The following is a 19,854-nucleotide window of genomic DNA, read 5'->3' as shown; positions in this document are numbered from 1 at the left end:
CCTAAAATAATCCCTGCCCCCCTCTTGCCACCCCATAAATATTTTTCTAGATCGCTCATGGACCAATGCGTTACATTTTTATGAGATAAAAACTGATGAAAAGTACTGTTTAGATTCGAGCGAGGTTTTCACATACTTTTATTTTTATTTTCTTTATTTTGTGTGCGTTAGCTTATTGGCTGAGGATAAATGAGGTTCAGTTTCATCGTTTACTTTCAAACAATAAAATATTAAAATCATGAAAAACATCGGATTTGATGCTTCTTGGTCTAAATAACACCGAATGTAGTCAGACTTCAGTGTATTTAGGTGAGTTTTGACGCTTTGTAGTTTGATATTGTCCAAAGAAAAAGTTTGCGTGGCGGCTGCACATTTTCACGCCAGCGAAAAAGTGTGCGTAACTTTGCGCAAACTTTGACGCAAAATAAATTTTTATACATGCCGACTTGTGCGTAAAATATGGCCCTAGTGACAAGAGACAATTCTTTATGGGTACACGTGTACATAAACATAGAGCTGAAATTTAGGAGTGGAGTAAACAAAACCTTTTTTGAACAAATGATTGCAATATTTTTTTTAAATCTGCAATCAAATCCATTGCTTTTCTTGAGATTAATAAAATTGGATTAAATATTATTGCTATTTATAAAACAAAAAAACAACAAAAAACGAGTCTTAATTCATTGTGATAATGTTTGCTGCTCAGTTGTATTCATATATAAAAAATTCTAAATGTATAAAAGTGATATACATTTAGAAAAATGTTTACAAAACATTTTTATTGCATATTTCATACCTACAAAGCTATGAAATATGCAAAAATGGGAAGGCAAAAAAGCTACTGGTAGACCGTAGCTGTGTGCAGGTTGGAGAAAAATACCAAGTCGGATTTGATGGGGTTGTTTTGGCTGTGTAATCCCTTTTTCTGGACTTTTCAAGGTAGAATTCGAGTAATTTTATTAAATTGCATTCCTTAAAAACTAAATTGTGTAAGACGATGCCTGCGTGGGAAAGAGAGTACCCCAAGGGACAGGATTATTAACCCCATGTGATTTTCCTGCCTCCCCTCTGGCTTCAGACACAGTGCTGCAGTCCAAGGCGCGCGCCGCTCAGTGATTTGGCGCTTCACTGTCCTGTTGGTGTGCAGCAGTCAGACACATACTTCCTTTTCCACATTTCACACAGGTTTGCAATCTTCCACCGTTCATGGACAGTCATGTCTGAGGAGGAAATCAAGGTTCCTGATGCACTTTTCAAAGACGTTAAATTCTACGTGGTTGGGGACATTGAGCCAAAGGTAAGGACCTGGATGTTAGCTTGTCGATAGCTACAAAGCTTACATGCTATCCTACCAAACACATTCAGAATGAAGGAGGCGGTTCAGAGGAAGCTAACTAGCAGGCTAACAGGACAACATGCTACATGATAAACATCGGGATTCCATCAGTCTTCCTTCTAATGCGGCTGTGAGACGCTGTTCGTGGTGCCAGCCGATGACTCACTTTATGTTGAATCTACTTTAGAGCTGCAGCTCGGCTCAACCTGTAAACTGCAAGAAGAGTTTTTCAGGTTAGCCGTTAGCTTCCAAGCTGTAGACTTTAGATCTGAGCTTGTAGGGATACCGCCATACGTTAACCCTTATTCTTCTTAAATCCATGTTTAGCCTACCCAAGTGCTGTTAGATTGCTTTCCTAAGGTAGAGCAACACAAAGCAAATGTCTCTTCTGTGTCTGTTTACATCAACCTGTTACTGTCAGCGTCTCCAGCTGGACGCCGCTTACTGCGCACGCGTTCCGGTTCCTTCAGCCGCCGCTGCCGATGCAACTCCTCTGAAACAGCTGCCGAGTATCTGACGGGACTAAAGACCGAGTCTTCTGCTTTCTGGGAAGGCATTGATTATTTGAAACCAAGCCCACCTGTAGCTGTCCATGCAGATTTTCTTTGAATGTGTTTGAAATTTATGTTTAAAAAAAATCCCAAAAATAAATAAAGGAAAGGAGGGAAAAAATCTAAACATAAAGCACTCTTATGTTTGTTCTTACCATTGTCCTTTAGACTAGTTCAGGAAATGTCACCAACCACCAGAATTGGCAATGGCATAGAAGTGTTTACCTACAACTTCAGTACCAAGTGAGGTGCTACAGAGTGAATTCGAACAGTAAACCAGAAGTGAAAGTTTGGTAGAAGCTCATCCCTCATTCAGCTGGTTGCTGGTACGGTTGTCTCTGTTGTAGTGTCTTTGGGCAAGATTCTTCACCCTCCTTGCCTTTTGGTGGTGGTCAGAGGGCCCAGTGCCAGACTGCCCCATGGCACACTAGCAAAAGTGAGAGGAAGGCTGCACAATATATCACTACTATAGTGTCTTCGCAATGTCAGTGGGCGCAGTATTCATATAGCAAAGAACTATTAGGAGAGCGGTAATTGTTGTCCAATACATTTTACAAATTTTGAAGTTGTATTTTTTATGCTAATGTAACTAGCCAGTAGGACAGTCTTTTGGCAGCAAAATTTACTCACAGTTGACATACATGACATTACCAAAACTGCTAAAGGTAACATGTAGCAGGAAGTACAGATTAGATGGAGGAAAATAGGCATTTATCACACCTAATATTGTCATCCCAATATTTACCAATATTATTGCCATCATAAGATTTTCTGACATCGTGGAGTCTAAGGACAGAATGTGTTCCAGCTACAAAGGCATCACACTCTTAAGCCTCCCTCATAAGGTCTAGTCAAGGGTTCAGGAGAAGAGGGCCCATTGGATAGTCAAACCTCAGATTCAGGAAGATCAATGTGGTTTTGGTTCTGGTCATAAAACTCTTGACCCTGGAGGGTGCATCGGTGTTAGCCCAACTAGCTTTGTGGATTTGGTGAAGGTGTTCAACTGTGTTTCTGGGGGAGACGCAGGTTCTTTGACACATTCTGTTGGCTCTCAGTGTCACCAGTGCCAGACCTTGGTCTTCATTGCTGGCAGTAAGTTGGGCTAATTTCCGGTGAGACTCAGACTCTGTGTCACAGATTCTGTTCATTACTTTCATGGACAAAATTTCTAGGCACAGCCATGGCGTTGAGGGGATCTGCTTTGGTGGCTTTAGGATTGGGTCTGTGGTTTTTGCGGCTGATGTGGTTCCCTGGATGCATCCCTCCCTGGTGAGGTTTCAGGCTCATGTCCCTGGAAGGAGACCCAGAGTCCACTGAGTCTTCTACTCTTTTTACAGGTGGTGCAGCTGCTGAAAGCAGGAAAAGGAAAGGAGGTGTCCTATAATGCTCTGGCCACTCACATCATTGCAGTGGATGGAGATAACCCGGAAGTGAGCGAATCAAGGGAGGTGTTCGATCTACCTGTGGTCAAGGTAAACATGTTTTTTCCCAGCCCAAATGTGCTTGGCCCTGACTTCCTGTATCCCAGCATCAGAGGCTAGCTCCACTAATATCATTATATGTGTCCTACTGCTTAAAGATTGAATGGGACATCCTGGCATTGCATTTGGATCCAGCTGAAACCTGTAGACATGTCCCCACATGTCAAAGCAGTACTTAGCAAATCTTCCTCTCAAATCAGCTTTTTTGTGAATAAATTGTCTGAATCGGTTATTTAGGTTTCCATTTGCTTGTTAATATTATCTGTACAATTAAATGATTAAAATGGGATGAAGTAAATACTTTTTCAATCTCTGCGTAAAGTTGCAGAATTTTATAAAAATATGAAAAAACACTGACAATGAAATGGTAGCAACAAAAACCGAGCTATACTTCATTTCAGTTTAATTTAATTTGCAGTAATTTCCCAAAAACTCAGATTAGTTCAGTAGCACATTTTCTTTGCAATTCCACTGGTGTGGAAGGCCAGGGAAACGGATGTGCTTTCAGTCTGGGCTTAAACCAGTGTTTCTCAATTATTTTCTGGAATCTTTTTTTTTTTTTTTTCATGCCTTCCTCCCTCCCCCCCTCCGTGACCATTGCAAATCTGTTCTTATTTAATAATCTATCTGTACAAACCATTGGCTCCGGCATTGTATGACATTATCAAAACCGCTGTTTTTATTGTTCTAACCCTCAAAATAATTTTCAAAATCAGTTTATTAAGTGAATCAGTAACATTTAATCAAGACTCTGTTTGAAAGAGAAAACGTGGAAATGATTCACTGGGATTTGCATTTTTAGACTTAATACAATAAAACTTTTTACAACTGTAGGCATTGGTTACTTGTCAGCTTTCTTCAATTTAATAGCACTTGCTTCTTGTAGTATTATGACTGTATTCTTGTATGTGAAAATAAAAATCTCTTAGCTTGGCCATAAAACTCCATCATACTTGCTTTACTGACCTCTGCTGCCGTTTCTCTTTTCACTGTCAAACTTCTCCATCTCTCCTCTATGAGGGTAAATGTATTTCAAAACACCCGTGCTTGTATCCTTCACTCCGTTTTTTTTCCTCTTCTGCTCCGTTTACAACAGGGCTGTGTAGCTACTTCTACTGGCTTTAACAGGCAGCGTGTTGATTAGTTTGAACACTGCTGCCACCTAGTGATTGGAGGCTTGTTTATCAGTTAAGCATGGACCCCTCTGACACTTTGCCACGCCCCCCTGCGAGGGCGCGCCCCACTATTTGAGAAGTACTGGCTTAAACAAACATGCTGAATGAGCGATGCTGATGTCACTAACCAGCAGACCTCAGGAGCACTAACAGTGAGTGAACTGTGCCTTTAATATGAGCGTCTGTTTGTTGCTCTACAGCCATCCTGGGTGATTCTGTCTGTCCGATGTGGAGACCTCTTACCGTATCCTTTCACTGCCAAGTCCTCATGACCTCATGCTGTGGTTACATCATATAAATAGCAAAATGTCCACATTTGAGAGGAAAAGCCTTGCTTTAGCATGGTGGTTTAAATGATCAGTTAATATCTGTATTTTGACCTGTGTCGTTTTTCTGTGACTGTGGAACTCCAGAGTAACTGGATTCTCTCCAGAATCAGGCCAGATATTTTTTGGTGTGACAGCTTGCCTTCCTAGGGTAAGTATGTTTTTTTTTTTTTTTTTTTTTGGCTATGGTTTGCCCTTTGTTTTTCACCATGAACCAGAGTGTTTTTTATGAGTTCTAAAAATGTGTGCGTGTGTGTGTGTGTGTGTGTGCGTGTGTGTTCATGCACAGCTTCCAGATGATCTCAATGCCCTGTGGGCGTTCCTTACCTTTTATGGTGGTGAATGTCAGCTGAACCTAAACAAGAAGGTGACCCACCTGGTGGTGAAGGAGCCAAAAGGCGTAAGTGCATACTCTGCTTCCAGTTTCCATTTGCTCATTCACATTGTGTTACTCTTAACTAAAAATTGAGCATTTAAGTAATAATAACAATAACGAGGACAAGATCTAGAGTAGGGCAAGTTTATTCCTGCTGGAGGAACTGCAGGATATTATCTTTGTACCTTTAGTTGTCAGCGCCTGTACTCACATGTGCAGCACTGAGTCAAGGACTTCAGATGGGATGCAGCTTGTGTTGACCTTCTGTTTCCTCACAAGGTCATGCTCTTCTGAACAAAGAGTGTACTCTTTGAGAGTAGAGAGCTTTCTGCTTCCCTTCTAGGCAAAGTTTCCAGGTGAAACTTTCTGGTTTAGAATGTTTGTCTCTAAAGAATGGAGTGGAAATAAAAGCATATTTCAGCAGCTGCACTTGAGGTGAGTCAGTCACCAGTTCTGAGAAGATTCCAAGTTATAACAGCAGGGGCCTCATGTATAAAGCTTGCGAACGCACAAAAAATGTGCATCACCATATTTTACGCACCAGTTAGAAGTATAAAAATGAATGTGGCGCGAAAGTTTGCATAAATAAACGCAATACTTTTACCTGCTGTGAAAATGTGCGGCATCCATGCAAACATTGTGGACAATAACAAACTACAAAGTGCCAAAACTCACCTAAATATACTGAAATCTGACTCCATTTAGTGATATTCAGACCCGATTTTCTGTCATAATTTTAATCTTTTATTATTTAAATGTAAACAATGAAACTAAACCACATTTATCCTCAGAGAAAGTTTGATTATTTTTAAAGTGATCAAGGTGTGTAGACGATCACTTATATACATAAGTAGCTGCTCAAAGGAGTATGGGTGTAGTGATACAATAATTTCATGATACGATATACGATATTCTGGTCACGATACAATATGTATCACGATATTTGTTGAATGATTCGATCCGATACGATTCAGTGCATTTTTACAATTTTCTGAAAGATTTTAGAAATACAGAGTGATTTTAGTGACATTTTGTGTTCCATAGACTTGAATTTAGTTAACTGAAAACTGATTAAAAGCACCAACTACACAATACCTGACTATGATTTGACAGTCTAACAGTCTGCAGCTGGACAAAATGAATCAAAGATGAGAGAATTAGTTCATGTCATTTAATTCATGTGGATTTGACATAAAACTCAAAAGTTTAAACGGTAATCCAGGAGCAGAGTGGGAAGATTATCGGCCTCTGTAGACTCTCAATATGCAAATGATTGAGTACACTTATGTTTTTTCTTTTGGACACTGTGGCTGCATTTTGGAGTAAAAATGCAGCCACAAATGCAGTCTTTTGGACTATGGGGAAAAAGGCTTTTCTGCCTTGGCTCCCGGGGTTAGCCGTGGCTGTAAGTTGCTTTCTTCTAACTGCTAAAGACGTGGCTCCGCCTCACCCAGTGGCGCAACTACACATTATTCAGGTGGATGCGAAAACATAGAGCGACGCCCCCCCTCCGAGTATACGATACGTGAAGGGTAAAACTCGCTACATTTACCTCGTTATGTGCGCGAGGTGAAGGAGCGTAAGGCGCGCTGAAGTGTATGGGCAGACATCATCAGCGCGCCGCCCCCTCCAGAGGGGGTTTTGGCGCCCCCTCTGATGCTGCGCCCCTATGCGTTGCATACCCTGCATACCCACTTTTTGCGCCACTGGCCTCACCCCGTAGTGATCGACTCCCTGCAGCTACGCAGCGCCGCTATTCCCCTGCTTGGGTCTCTGAGTAGCTGCCTCTCAGACTGCCAGGATCTCATCGTACTCTCACTCTCTGATCTTCTTTGTCTGTTGCTAATAAGAATGATCGATCAGCCATTGTTATCATGGAAATCCTCACTGCGCCGCGGGTTCCGGCTGCGGGTTTTTCCTCTTCGTCTTCCTGCTCAAAACACAGCGCCGCTGCTCCCCCGCTGCGGATGTTATCAACCCATGTTCATTCTTAAGGTAATTCTTTATATACAGAACAGAAACCGCTAAGCTAAAAACTAATTACGAAGTGAATGCTACCAGTCGAAATTTGCATTATTTCGCGATCTCACGGCTTTTGCAGCTGCTCCGTTCGCGCCGCTACTCCTTTCCGCTTCTCTATGCCTCACTGTAAGTAGACAAAGCATTTGATACGGTGCAGTTTGATGCATCGTGTCACCTCAAAAAATAAAATGAAACCAGCGTGCTGCGTGACTACGAGGCAAGTGGGGCATTTCCTCCATTGGTCCACTGATCCACCGGCCGACTGGGAACACTGGTTGGTGCACGCTCACAGCTTCATGCCCTGTTCAATGCGCCAACTATAAATCCATCTTACAGGAAAGATTCTGCCTTACTAGTTAAATGCTCAGTGCAGAAGAGATCCTTGCAGTCCGGTTTGATTTTCTTCTTTGTTCAAAAACAAGCAATGCTTAGCCTGGCAGGGGGGGCAAGTAGATCCTGGGAGCCCACCAGGCTTGCAATGTACTGAGCGAAACCCTGTTGAGATTTGGTATGGGCAGATACTGATACCATTTTGATAAAGAAAAACTGGTTTGTGGTTTTGAGAGAAAGTGGTGAAGTTAAAACGGTCTTCGTTGTCTATGGCAACCTCTGTTTATCAGACATTACCATCATCATTTTCCTGTTTCCAGGCCAAGTTTGAGTGTGCCCTGAAACACCCGGGCATCAAGATTGTCACTCCAGACTGGATCACAGATTCTGTAAAAGGTGAACTTCTTTCACATTTCTTTATCATTCTAGCAGGATGCTTTCTGTAGGCTGATGCTGGTAACAGCTTAGTGTTTGCACACCTTAGTCACTGTGAAAGAGAGAGATTATTCACTTATGGCTCAAGTCTTTCTATCATTTTTCAGATAAAAGCAGGAAGGATGAGAGTCTGTATCACCCCAGACTCACATACGTGGAGTCGGAGGAGGAGAGCGAAGCCGAGTCGTATGACGCGCGCTGTCATTCCAACGGGAGCTACAGCCCCCGGCGCTCACAACCATCCAGCGGTGGATCCTCTGGCGAGGAGTCCAGCCCTCGCAGGCGACCGGGACCCAAACGTCTCAACTCCGTCTCACCCACCTCTCCCCGAAAACCCGAGCTCCGCAGCGAGAGGATGTTCGACGACTCAGATGATGACTCATCCCCAGAAAAGGAGGGCACCAACCTGAACTGGACGTCAGCTGAAGTCGTCACACCGACCGTTGCTGGTATAGCGAGGCAGCGGGTCGGGCCAGCTGTTGTCAAAGATCCGGGTTCCTCTGCGGGCAGTGGACTGATCAACCTGTGTGCCACCGCAGCCCCAGTTCCTGGCAGTGGAGGTCCGCTAGCTGCAGAGGCCCGAGTTGCACAGCAAGGTCAGTAAAGCCAGACCCGGTAACGTTCCGGACCCTGCGGCATTCTGCCTCCACCGAAGATATGACTGTTGTTGCTAACTGGTGGACCTGCTAATAAAGGTTCCATGTGTCTGTTTCAGGTCCTGATGGATGGAACCCAACTATGAGAACGCTCCGCAACATCACCAACAACTCTGACATGCAGCCAGCAAATCGGCCCGCAGTCGCACATGTAAGAAATCCGACTGACTCATTTTCCATGTCCCATTAGCTGCTTGTAAGCTAGATTGAGATGACATTTGCTGTGAATTAGCACTACATAAATAAATTGAATTGAAAGTTGGAAACTGTAAACCTTCACGGGTAAATAAGTCAAAATATGACGTGCAACATCCAATAGTGATATCTTTATGTGGGGCCTCAGCCTGGCATCCCATCCAAAAACATCCTTAGTAGGCGTCCAATAGGAATATTGGACTGGATCAGGCTCAGCTCCCCCTGCAGCTGAGAAACTGTGACAAACATCTGCTTAAACCAAAGGGCCGTTTCATTGTTCATGAACAGTGGGAGTACACGGGGAGTATGAACAGTACATATGTAGCTTGAAACTCCAAGTGCTTAAACTTTATGGAAGTTCTTTATAAAATCCAGTTTGAGATGAACTGATGCAGATATAGAGGTTTTCAATGATGCATATTTTAGTATTGATTAAATACTAAGTAAATAATAGGACCAGAATCACAGATACTTCTTATTACTTAGGTTCGTTATTATAATCAAACTTCTGACCTTAAAATGTTTTTGTGATTTTTCCTTTGAATTATTTTGTGAAAACCTGGGACAGAATTTGGACAAAGTTTAAATATATCTACAAAATACTTTAGAAAATCAAAACAAATTTGTATTCAAATTAGACTTTCCCTAAAACAACTGGTCATTGGAGATTAAATGAAAGCAAAATCTTTTTGAGGAGGACTTGAGAAAACACAATACAAAAATTAAATAAAGTTTCAAGAGGAAACTTTGACCGTCTTGAACTTTTTTGCAGATCATCCAGAACCTGGCAGCCAATCAGACGAAGCCTGTGGAGCAGACCAATCAGAGCCATGTTCAGATTCTGAACAGCAACAATCCTCCTCAGTTTAGTCAAAGTAAACTTCCTAGACTGCCACTCACAGCAGAGCAGCAACAGCAACTACTGCAGCAGCAGTCACATCAGGCTGGTCAACAGCATCAGCAGTTACCACAGCAACCAACACATCCCATGATGCACCTTCAACAGCAGCAGATGATGCAGCTGCAGCAGCAACAATCACAGGTGGCGCAGCAGCAAGGATTTCCCCAGCAGCAGCAGTTTATGCAGCAGCAGCAGATGCACCAGCAGCAGATGTTCTCTCAGCAGCAGCTGCGACCTCAGCAGTTGCTGCGGCCAGGCCTCCAGCAGCTGCAACAGCAGTTTCAACAGCAGCAGCGCCTGCAGATGCTGCAGCAGCAGCAGAATCAGCAACAGTTTCACCAACAGCATCTTCAACAGCAACAGCAGCATTTCCTGCAGCAGCAGCACCTGCAACAGATCCAGAAACAGCACCTGCAGCAGCAGGTGCTGCAGCATCAGAACCAGCAGGTGCTGCAGCATCAGAACCAGCCGGCGCTGCAGCAGCATCATCAACAGCAGACGGCCACTCCGCTGCCCCCTCAGCTGCAGCAGCAGGAGCAGCAGCAGTCTCACATCAGCCAGCTGTTTGGACATGAGCAGGGTCAGGACAGTAAGTGCAACCCAGTCACATCACCAGTGTCTCTGCAGCTATCAGAGTCTGACTTGTGCTGTGTCTCAGTTCCCCAGGACGGCTTCCTGCTGGGCTGTGTGTTTGCCATCGCCGACTACCCTGAACAGATGGCTGACAAGCAGCTGCTGGCCACATGGAAGAGGGTAGAACTCGCATCAATCAGAGCTCTTAGGAAAGAACATGTTGGCTTCAGCTCCTGACCTGACCCTCTGTTTCAGGTTATCCAGGCGTGTGGAGGTGTTGTGGACCCCACTTTGACCAGCCGTTGCACTCATTTGTTATGTGAGAGTCAAGTCAGCAACATGTATGTACAGGTAGGGTGCATCATGGGACTCAGTCATATTGCTACTAATGCGTTATATTGACAAAGTAGAAAGGTTGTCAGATGAGAGGTGGGCCACCGTGTGTTTCTAGCTGTTTCCATTACAAACATGTGCAAATCTTCATCTATTTCTTGCAAATGCCAATAAGCATAATTTTGCAATTGCTTAAATAATAAATGTAATTAAAATCACATGTGAATGAGCTTGCTCATGAGATAAGTCATTAAAAATCATGGCAGCACTGAATGTAAACAGTTACATGATATATATTCATAATTCAGTCATGGCACTCGTCATCATCCATCAGAGGAGACGTTCCCGTCTCATTCTGGCGTTGGAGTGTGCAGCATTTTGGGAAATTGTATTCAGTGAATTTATAGAAGAGCTATGGATTCAACATGTTCAAATGACACATAACTTCTTATGACCACTTTTGGTTTCTCCTACTACTTCCTGTCATCATCTTTGTGGTTTTCACTAGGGGCACAGTGATTTGTCGGTGCCAATTTCCTTAAGTTTGGGAGATCAGTGATCGGCTGATACTTGCGTATGAAGCCGATCTTATCTACCTCAGCAAAGGTGTAAAAATCAACCACCATTCTTTCTGCTATGCAGTGAGAGAGGTTTGACTGTCTGACCGGCCCTCCAGATTTGCAGTTTACAATAGTTGCCCCACTGTTACCAACTGAGGGATTTTCCTGCTATATTTCGCAACATTTCAGACAAAAAAATGGTATTGGGCAGCATTCGGCAGGTCAGGCTTCTTAAGGGTCAGTAATCGGTGACCAGCCAGAAAACTGCATTTTGTTCATCCCTAGTTTTCTCCAGTAGTAACATCCGGTTGTCGATCATGTGACTCATGATGCAAAAAATGTTCCATTGCAGTTCTGTGAAATACATGTATTTCGACATACAGCTGAAAAAGCACCTCATCCCAATGCAAAAACTTTTAATCGAAAGGCACAAGTTTTATAGAAATTGCTATATTTACATTAAGCAAATTCATTGTCAGAATTTCCATTTGTGCAATTTCTGGTTAATGAAAATCCCTTACTAAAAACAATGTTAAACATTTTCCTGTTTCCTCTGAAAGGCCCTTCGAGAGGGGAAGCGCTGTGTGACGGCTCACTGGCTCAGCACTGTGCTGAAGAAGAAGAAAATGGTTCCTCCTCATCGGACTCTCCATCTGCCCTTCGCCTTCCCTCCTGGTGCCAAGCCGTGCTCTCAGCATGTAAGTCCAGCTAGAAATCAGTTGCTGCTCTGTTTTCACTGAGTCCATAGATCCCTCATGGTTCTGCAGCAAACCGGGCTAGCTGTCAGTTCTCGTCGCTTGTCTGAGGCTCCTCTCATCAGCATGGCTATGTTCTCTAACTGCTGAGTGTCTGCTCCTCCCTTCAGATCCTGTCAGTGACCGGCTTCGTGGATTCAGACAGGGATGACCTGAAGCTGATGGCCTACCTGGCTGGTGCCAGGTACACAGGCTATCTGTGCCGTGGTAACACCGTCCTCATCTGCAAAGAGTAAGACAGATCATTATTGTCCACTGGACAATAACGGAGTGAGCTGGACTAGCTTGTGTGAGCAAAGCTACATTTTGTTCTGATCTCTCCTCAGACCTGGTGGGATGAAATACGAGAAGGCCAAGGAGTGGAAGATCCCATGTGTCAACGCTCAGTGGCTGTGTGATATCCTGCTGGGTAACTTTGAAGCACTGCGGCAGATTCAGCACAGCAGATACTCGGTGTACACTCAGCCTGAGCCGCTGATGCCCAACCCCCAGCTGGTCCAGAACCTGCTTGGTATGTCCAGCTTGCGTTGAGCAATCAATCAATAAAATGAGGGTAATAATAATAATAATAATAAGCAGCCCAATGCTGAATTTACTTTGAAGGGTATATTTGTTTACAGACACCTCATAGTCCATTTTATTTTTTTGTGGTTTGTTTATGTATTTGGGATATTTAAAATGTTTTCCAGGGCTGCACAGTGGCACAGTGACCCTGTAGCATGTTGCATCTGGGATGATGGCGCCTTGGTGCCACCTTAATGTTTTTGTTAAAGGTTCAGTCCAGAAGAGAGGAACAAGTCGGTCTGTGTCTGTCACACCGAGTCACTCAGCCAGGTAGCCGCTGGAATCAGAAATCGGCATCAATCACAACAGAAAGAAGACCAGATGTTGTTTGGTCAGCAGGATTGCTACAACACTAATGTTTTGTTTCCAACAGCATTTTTAATGCACATTTTGAAGTATTGTATTGTATTAGAAACTGCAAAATTGAAAATGACCTCCATTTTGTAAAAACAATGTTGATGTGGTTTTGGCTATTCTGAATAAAAGTTAAAGAAGTGGAGAAACAAATTTGCAGAAGAAGTTCTAAAGTAGGGAACACTCCCATCCACTACTGGGTAGATGTCTTATGAGGGGCACAAAACTATGACATACATCAAAGAAGTCCAAACCTCCAGCTCAGAGGGAAGGATTGTTGGTGTTATTCTGGGATGTGTGGTTCATGCTGGTTGGTAACCTTCTACTTCTTGTTTATTACAGCCGTGCGTGGCGTCAACATCTGACAAAATCATGTTTCACTTGTTTGATTTGCTCCACACCAGTGGTTTTCCCCAAAAAATCTTGGTAAGCCCGGTGGTTGGGCGCTAGGTCAGTCATTCATCCAGCAGCCCGTTGTGTTTTTGAGTTAAAAAATGTTTCAAGTTGACAGGAAATTTGAATCACTCAATAATTGTTACTTTAAGTGTTAATTGTGAGTGATAATTAAGTGTTACTGAAAGATTGGAAGATTAAGAACACCAAGTATAAAGCCTTAAAAAATACAAACATTTTAAAAAGACTTGAAAAAATAAGCAATGCTAAGCCTGGTGGCCCGCCAGGCTTATAATGCACTGGGGGAAACCCTGGATGGAAACGCACCCTCTTCATATTTTCTATTCTGCAAAATTTTAAGTTTTCTAAAATGTGCACAAGCAGCAGGAACACATTGACCAAGATGGAGGTGCTGATTTCACTTTGGAACACTATCACACTGGTTCTGTTGGCCTAGCAGCTCACTCGTTACTGTGCTGTGACCTCAAGAGGTGGATCAGCGCATAACATCGGCGGGTCAGCTTCTGCAGCCCCACCACTTTTGGTTTCAGCTGACTGTCAGGTTGTAGAAACAAGAAGAAAGGTTGATCTGAAAGGATAAAATAAGTTCCAACAACATTTAATTTCCCTTTGGGATTAATCAAGTATTTTTGAATTTGAGTTGGGTAGAAAATAAGCTTTAGGTTCCAGCTGAGGGCTGACTGCAGTTTTGCTCTGTGTTTTAGCTGCTTGGAGAACTCCAGTCAAAGTAACTACTGAAGCTCTCGTGGTAAGTAAGCTCCACTGTCTGCAGATAAACCATCAACACAAACAAGCTAGCCTGAGCATTTTGAATGTTAGCATTTTAGAAAAAGGTTTATGTTGACGCCATCATTGGAATCCTGCTTGTTTTCTAGCAGAGATCTCTCATTTTGAGGTTTATTACAGACAAACCTCAAATTTATGCAAACAATATTTTACCAGTTAAGGTGGGATTTTCATGTCACTTGGGGGTCAGACTCTCCAGAAGGTTTTCTGCAAAAGATGAAGCTTCAAGTTGCTGAGTGGGAGCCAAGAGCCCCAGAGGGGCAGCATTGGACACGTGAAAACCTGGCAACCCACGACAGGAAGCGTCCAGGGTCATAAATGCCAATAAAGGTTTTTCTAGGGATGCACTGATAAATAAGCCCTGATTTTCTTCATCAGGGTGATCGACTGATGCTTCCATGTGAAGCCGATCTCATCCACCAATCTTCTCTCCCTCCACAAAGGACTGAAAATCAGCCACTGTCCCCTTTTGCTCAGTAGTAAGAAACAGATTGACAGATTGGCCCACCAGGTCACAGCTGCATGGGCTAGTCATCCCACTGCCAACTTAGCAAATTTGTCAATGTATTTAGTGACTTTTCTGACAAAAAAAAATTGGTATCAGCTGAAATTTGGATCTGCAGGTCAGATTGTTAATGATTGCTGATAATGCAGCTGTACTCTTAGTCTTTTAATCTTATCTGTGGGGAGAATAGTGATTCAAATCATAATGTGATTTTCAGCTTGTCTGTGTTTCAATGAACCGATAAAGATCAGATGCTGATTATCTGTCTGTATGGCAGCACAATCACTAAATCAGCAACATTCAGGATCAAATCTTTTTCAATCATCCCAACATTTAAAAAGTGAATGATAAAATTTTTTATTTGTTTTATTAAAACTTTCAAGAATTTGCCACACTAAATGTCCAACATAATTCCTCACAAATGAAGAGCTGTAACCCTGTCTCTAACATTTTTAAGCATTGCTCCAGGCAGCAGAGTGGGGCAGGACGTGGCCTGTTTTGGCTCATATTGTTGTTTCTGTTGCAGAACCTCCAGCTTCTCCAGAAGCAGAAGATCTCTGATTCTACCAACCCACCTTCAAACAAGAAGGCCAGGTTTGCTGCAGCCTGATGTCTGCCACTGAACGTATAGCCTTGCTCTCATACTGCTTGGGTCAACAATGCGCGTGTGTGTGTGTGTTTGAACAGACTGGAGGAGATCCAATCACCCAACAGGAAGCTTCCTCCAGAGTCCACTCCCCGGGTCATGTTGACTGGCTTTGAGCCGCTGCAGGTCCAGCAGTACACCAAGGTAATGTAAGCTGGAGCCGAGGAAGCCAGAGCTGCTGGCCTCTGCTCCAGCTGCTCCATGCTGCTGTCTCTGTCCTGCAGCAGCTGCATGCTCTAGGTGGGGAGGTGGCAGAGAGCAGTCAGAAGGCCACACACCTGCTGACCAGCAAGGTGACGCGCACCGTCAAGTTCCTGTCCGCCATGTCTGTGATCAAACACATCGTCACACCAGAGTGGCTGGAGGAGAGCTGGAGGAGCCAGAAGTTTGTGGGTGAGTCCATGCTGTGCTGCTCAGTTCTGTTGGTCTGTTTGTTCTTCTGTTCCCTGATCTCTGCTCTGTGTGTGTGTGCGCGCGTGTGTGTGTGTTGCAGATGAGCAGAGTTACACTCTGAGGGATGCAGAGGCAGAGGTGTTGTTCAGCTTCAGTCTGGAGGAGTCTCTGAAGAGAGCCCACACTGCTCCTCTCTTTAAGGTTGGAACTAAGTAGACCCTCCGCCTCCCGTCCCCATGTAGGAAACAAGACAGTATGAGCAGTTTCTCTTCAGACCTGCTGATGGCTTTAGGTAGGTTAGCTGGAAGAGAGGAAAGCCATTTAAGAAGGAACAGCAAGACAGAGAGGACTCCCAGCTGTCTCTGGTCTTTCTTTGACAGCATCTGCATCTTTCAACAACAGTAGGACTTGAAAGATAGCTCACACTGCATTTAGTGACAGGACTCACCAGAAACAACATAAAAATCACTGAGACCAAAGAAGAATCAGCTGAAGTCCAAATCCACCTACTTGGGACGTTCAACCAGTCCAAAACCCTGCACCAGTTCCCAAGAGTAGAGGGCTTTTCATCATCATCACCATCATTTAGTGCCTTAACGAAAACAAAGTTTATGATGCATTCAAGTACATCTGGTACACTAAACTGTCTATCAAAACGTCCAAATTTAACCTTAATGAAAAAGATCCTAGAATCCAGTGTTGACCATTTACTGGCTGTCTGACCTATTGTGGCCATTTTCTGTTTCTCTTCATTGAAGCAAAAGAGAATGTACTAAACTGTTTTTGTGTACCACTACAGCTTTGGTAGTTAAGGTTCAATGTCCTTCATATTTAGAGCAAAATCCTCCTCAGTGTTTTATCCATCCAATGCCTCCAGCTCGTCTTAAAAGCAGCTCTTTCATCCTTAATCAGGTTTAATCTGTGATTTCTTCCAGTTATTCAGACCTGTAGAGGAACGATTTGTCCAAATGCTCCATCCACTAATTAACATTCCCTCTAGAGCAGGGGTCTCAAACTCAATTTACCTGGGGACTGCTGGAAACAGAGTCTGGGTGAGGCTGGGATTCCACAAAAAACATTTAAAAAATATCCTCAAATGTCATCAACATTTAATTATTTCTCCAATACATGGATTGACAAAGACATGATGAAGGTGTAACAAAATTGAGTTTATTCCACTTGTCGTTGCTCTTGTTCTACGTTTTATAGAAGTCTTTAGCCAGCTAGCAACGTATGGAGAACGTCTCGACGCATGACGTCATTTCCGTTTCTATTGTCACAACAGCGTGATGACAAGCAGCCCGGTAGCAGTCGCCTTTTTTCTGCGTTTGATCGTGAGATTTGTTAATGGTAGAAAGTACCGAAATGGTGACTGCAAAAAAAGGCAACTGGTACCGGACTGTTCCATCATCCGTCACACTATTGTTACAAGCATAGTGTGCATGAAGTCAGTGTAGCTTAGCCTAGCACCTAATGTCAGCCATGACGAGGAGCGGCGGGCGGGACTTCCTTCAGAGGTTCGCTCACCCTGTGGGCCGCACTAATATTATACTGTCATATCACGGTGGGGACCACCAGACATCGTCCTGCAGGCCGTGAGAATGAGACCTCTGATCTAGAAGAACACTTAACCCCAAATACACCTTAATGTGCACTAATACCCAGTACTGCAGACTGCAGTATTGTTTGTGCATATGTGTTTAATCTGTCTCTGTGTTTGTGGTGCTGAAGGGGAAGTATTTCTACCTGACCCCGGGAATCTGTCCCAGCCTCAGCACCATGAAGGCCATCCTAGAGAGCGCTGGAGGGAAACTGCTGGTCAAACAGCCCTCCTATAGAAAGATCATGGAGCACAAGCAGAACAAGGTACTTCAGCAGATATGCTGTGACCTCACACACAAATACACCATCACACACACCTAATATCCTCTTTAAAAAGAAGTCAGGATGAAGGACTGCTGTGTATGTCTGAGCAAAAGCAACATGACATAACCAAGAGTTTCTCCTGCATTTTCTTTCTCGTCCAGAACCTTCCAGAGATCATTTTAATTTCCTGTGATAATGATCTCCACTTGTGCAGAGAATATTTCATGAAAAACATCGGTGGGTCTCTCTCTTTCACACGCGCACACACACACACACACACACACACACACACACCAAAGCCCTGCTTTATATGTCTGATGTTGCCTCTGCTTTTCTGTCCCAGATGTCCACAATGCAGAGTTCATCTTGACTGGAGTTCTCACCCAGAAACTGGATTATGAGTCATATCCTTTCCCAGTAACAGCTGCTGTTCAGAGTTGCATCAGAGTTTTTTGACTGCAACCATTTTGGTTGCAAATATGATTTATTTTGTAAACATTTCACTTAAAAAAATATATGCAAAAAAAAAAATGTGAGGATACACCAGTTTGACCAGTCATTTGAGGAAAATAAAGTTTAGGCACTGAAAGTCTCCTTGTGGTTCAACATCAGACACACATTAAGCCAATGTTGTGTTCTAAACCCATCAGACATGAGCTATGTCCAAATTCAGGGTCAGCATCCTTCGAAGGACTGGTCTACGTAGGACAGGTCCTTCGAAGGCCGGGAATAAACTAAGACCGGAAGATAAATATCTGTGGATTCCGACAGGTGTAGCCTTCACCAACTGTCCCCGCCCCCACCTCAGCGTAACTCATGTTGCCAAGCAACCGTGACAGCGTGAAGCAGAGAGCAGAGAAGACAAAAAAAAACAACGGAGTCAAAGTTTGTTTTTCCAGTCATGTATTACTGATTTCTATATTATTCTTCATATTTTATATTAAGGATGTTCCATAGTAAAAAAAATCTCTTAGTTTGATTCTAAAATGTTCAAATGTGTACTGCACTTTTCTACAAGGAATACAAATTATTCATTTACAAATATAATACTCTCCACATTGCAGATCGGACATTACGGTTAAATAAACCTATTATGTTTGAAGGCTTAACTTTAATTAATTAATCAAACCGATGTGCTCTGCTTTGAAATACTTTATAAACCAAACATTTTCCAACTAGACCTGCCTGAATAATATCGGTGTTTAACTCCCACTCATTGGGGAAAGCTAGCGGGAGTTTTTATAACAGTGTGCCAGGAGTTAGGCGTTTTCTCTCGGTGTACCGAACCCGGAGCGCCCGGCCAGCTGACAGCTGGCGAGGGGAGCTGGCTGTTAACGCAGCGGTAGCAGACAAGTCCGAAAATGTCAGAGCAATATTGCAATTAGGTGATCGATGAACCGAGCAGATATTTGAGATTTACACACTTACGTTCTCGCCTAAAAACGTACCAAATCACGTTGTGTCATTTAAAGTGTTATATAGCTAAATAATTTGTCGCTATTCACCGCCATTGATGCTCTACCTGAACGCCCCGTTTTAACGCGCAATGAATTATGGGATATCGTGGGCCGTGAAGGATACATCGGACCCATCCTTCAAATCTGGGGAAAAGGACGCATTTGAAGGATACATTTAAAGGAGTCTTATGTCATAGCGTGGCCGATTATGCCACGCTATGACATAATCGGCCTACAAATCCGTCCTTCGAAGAATGCAGACCCTGAATTCGGACACAGCTATGGAGATTGTGCAAATATCTCCATAGCTGGAGATATCTGCACAATATATTTCCAGCTATGGACATCCTGTAGTCAGAGAGAGGCGTGTCACTTCAGATGTGGATGAGCAGAAAATGTACAAATATAAGTCACGGCGGTCCACAGTCGAGGCAGTCCACCGTGTTTTTGTATTAAAAGATGTTAAGTTGACAGGAACTGTAAAAGTATTACTGTGTAATTATATGTTACGGGAAAACATCTCCAGTGAAATGCTATTTAAACCCACAACTCTTCTAAAAACAACAAATTTGCACTTCTCTTTAATCCAAATTAAGTCAGCGGCTCCATCAGGGATTCAGGGGCTTCAGGGGCCCCATAAACACCAATACTTTAAAACAGACCACAGATACATAAATGTAACACTTGTTTATTGAGATGATCAATGCTGTTAAATTTAATTCAATTGTTTAGGCATACATAAATTAAAAGATTTTAAATTTCATCCATTCATCCATTTTCTTCCGTTTATCCGGGGTCGGGTCGCGGGGGCAGCAGCTTCAGAAGGGAGGCCCAGACTTCCCTCTCCCCAGCCACTTCTTCCAG

The 19,854-nt window shown here is 43.3% G+C and overlaps 1 protein-coding gene across 2 annotated transcripts in view; it reads left to right on the top strand.

Annotated features, from left to right (window-relative positions):
• Nucleotides 1-1,078: 1,078 nt before the first annotated feature.
• Nucleotides 1,079-19,854, top strand: part of paxip1 (PAX interacting (with transcription-activation domain) protein 1) — a 23,899-nt gene continuing 5,123 nt past the window's right edge. Inside the window, exons 1-22 of one of the 2 annotated variants that reach the window (XM_017310206.1) lie at nucleotides 1,079-1,297; nucleotides 3,225-3,359; nucleotides 4,744-4,787; nucleotides 4,957-5,020; nucleotides 5,159-5,269; nucleotides 7,918-7,993; nucleotides 8,140-8,628; nucleotides 8,748-8,839; nucleotides 9,656-10,373; nucleotides 10,443-10,537; nucleotides 10,613-10,708; nucleotides 11,811-11,948; nucleotides 12,116-12,237; nucleotides 12,332-12,516; nucleotides 14,042-14,085; nucleotides 15,155-15,222; nucleotides 15,316-15,418; nucleotides 15,502-15,667; nucleotides 15,768-15,868; nucleotides 17,399-17,533; nucleotides 17,695-17,770; nucleotides 17,877-17,937. In XM_017310206.1, the coding sequence (XP_017165695.1) occupies nucleotides 1,217-1,297; nucleotides 3,225-3,359; nucleotides 4,744-4,787; nucleotides 4,957-5,020; nucleotides 5,159-5,269; nucleotides 7,918-7,993; nucleotides 8,140-8,628; nucleotides 8,748-8,839; nucleotides 9,656-10,373; nucleotides 10,443-10,537; nucleotides 10,613-10,708; nucleotides 11,811-11,948; nucleotides 12,116-12,237; nucleotides 12,332-12,516; nucleotides 14,042-14,085; nucleotides 15,155-15,222; nucleotides 15,316-15,418; nucleotides 15,502-15,667; nucleotides 15,768-15,868; nucleotides 17,399-17,533; nucleotides 17,695-17,770; nucleotides 17,877-17,937 (3,200 nt within the window). In that variant the 5' untranslated portion in view covers nucleotides 1,079-1,216. Of the gene's footprint in view, nucleotides 1,298-3,224; nucleotides 3,360-4,743; nucleotides 4,788-4,956; nucleotides 5,021-5,158; nucleotides 5,270-7,917; nucleotides 7,994-8,139; nucleotides 8,629-8,747; nucleotides 8,840-9,655; nucleotides 10,374-10,442; nucleotides 10,538-10,612; nucleotides 10,709-11,810; nucleotides 11,949-12,115; nucleotides 12,238-12,331; nucleotides 12,517-14,041; nucleotides 14,086-15,154; nucleotides 15,223-15,315; nucleotides 15,419-15,498; nucleotides 15,668-15,767; nucleotides 15,869-17,398; nucleotides 17,534-17,694; nucleotides 17,771-17,876; nucleotides 17,938-19,854 lie in introns of both variants that reach the window. The other variant, XM_008433559.2, reaches the window with a different exon arrangement.

Source organism: Poecilia reticulata, linkage group LG17 (genome assembly GCF_000633615.1).
Source record: "Poecilia reticulata strain Guanapo linkage group LG17, Guppy_female_1.0+MT, whole genome shotgun sequence".
Taxonomy (NCBI): domain Eukaryota; kingdom Metazoa; phylum Chordata; class Actinopteri; order Cyprinodontiformes; family Poeciliidae; genus Poecilia; species Poecilia reticulata.
The sequence above is the reverse complement of the archived record's forward strand: the minus strand, read 5'-3'. Positions and strand labels throughout refer to the sequence as shown.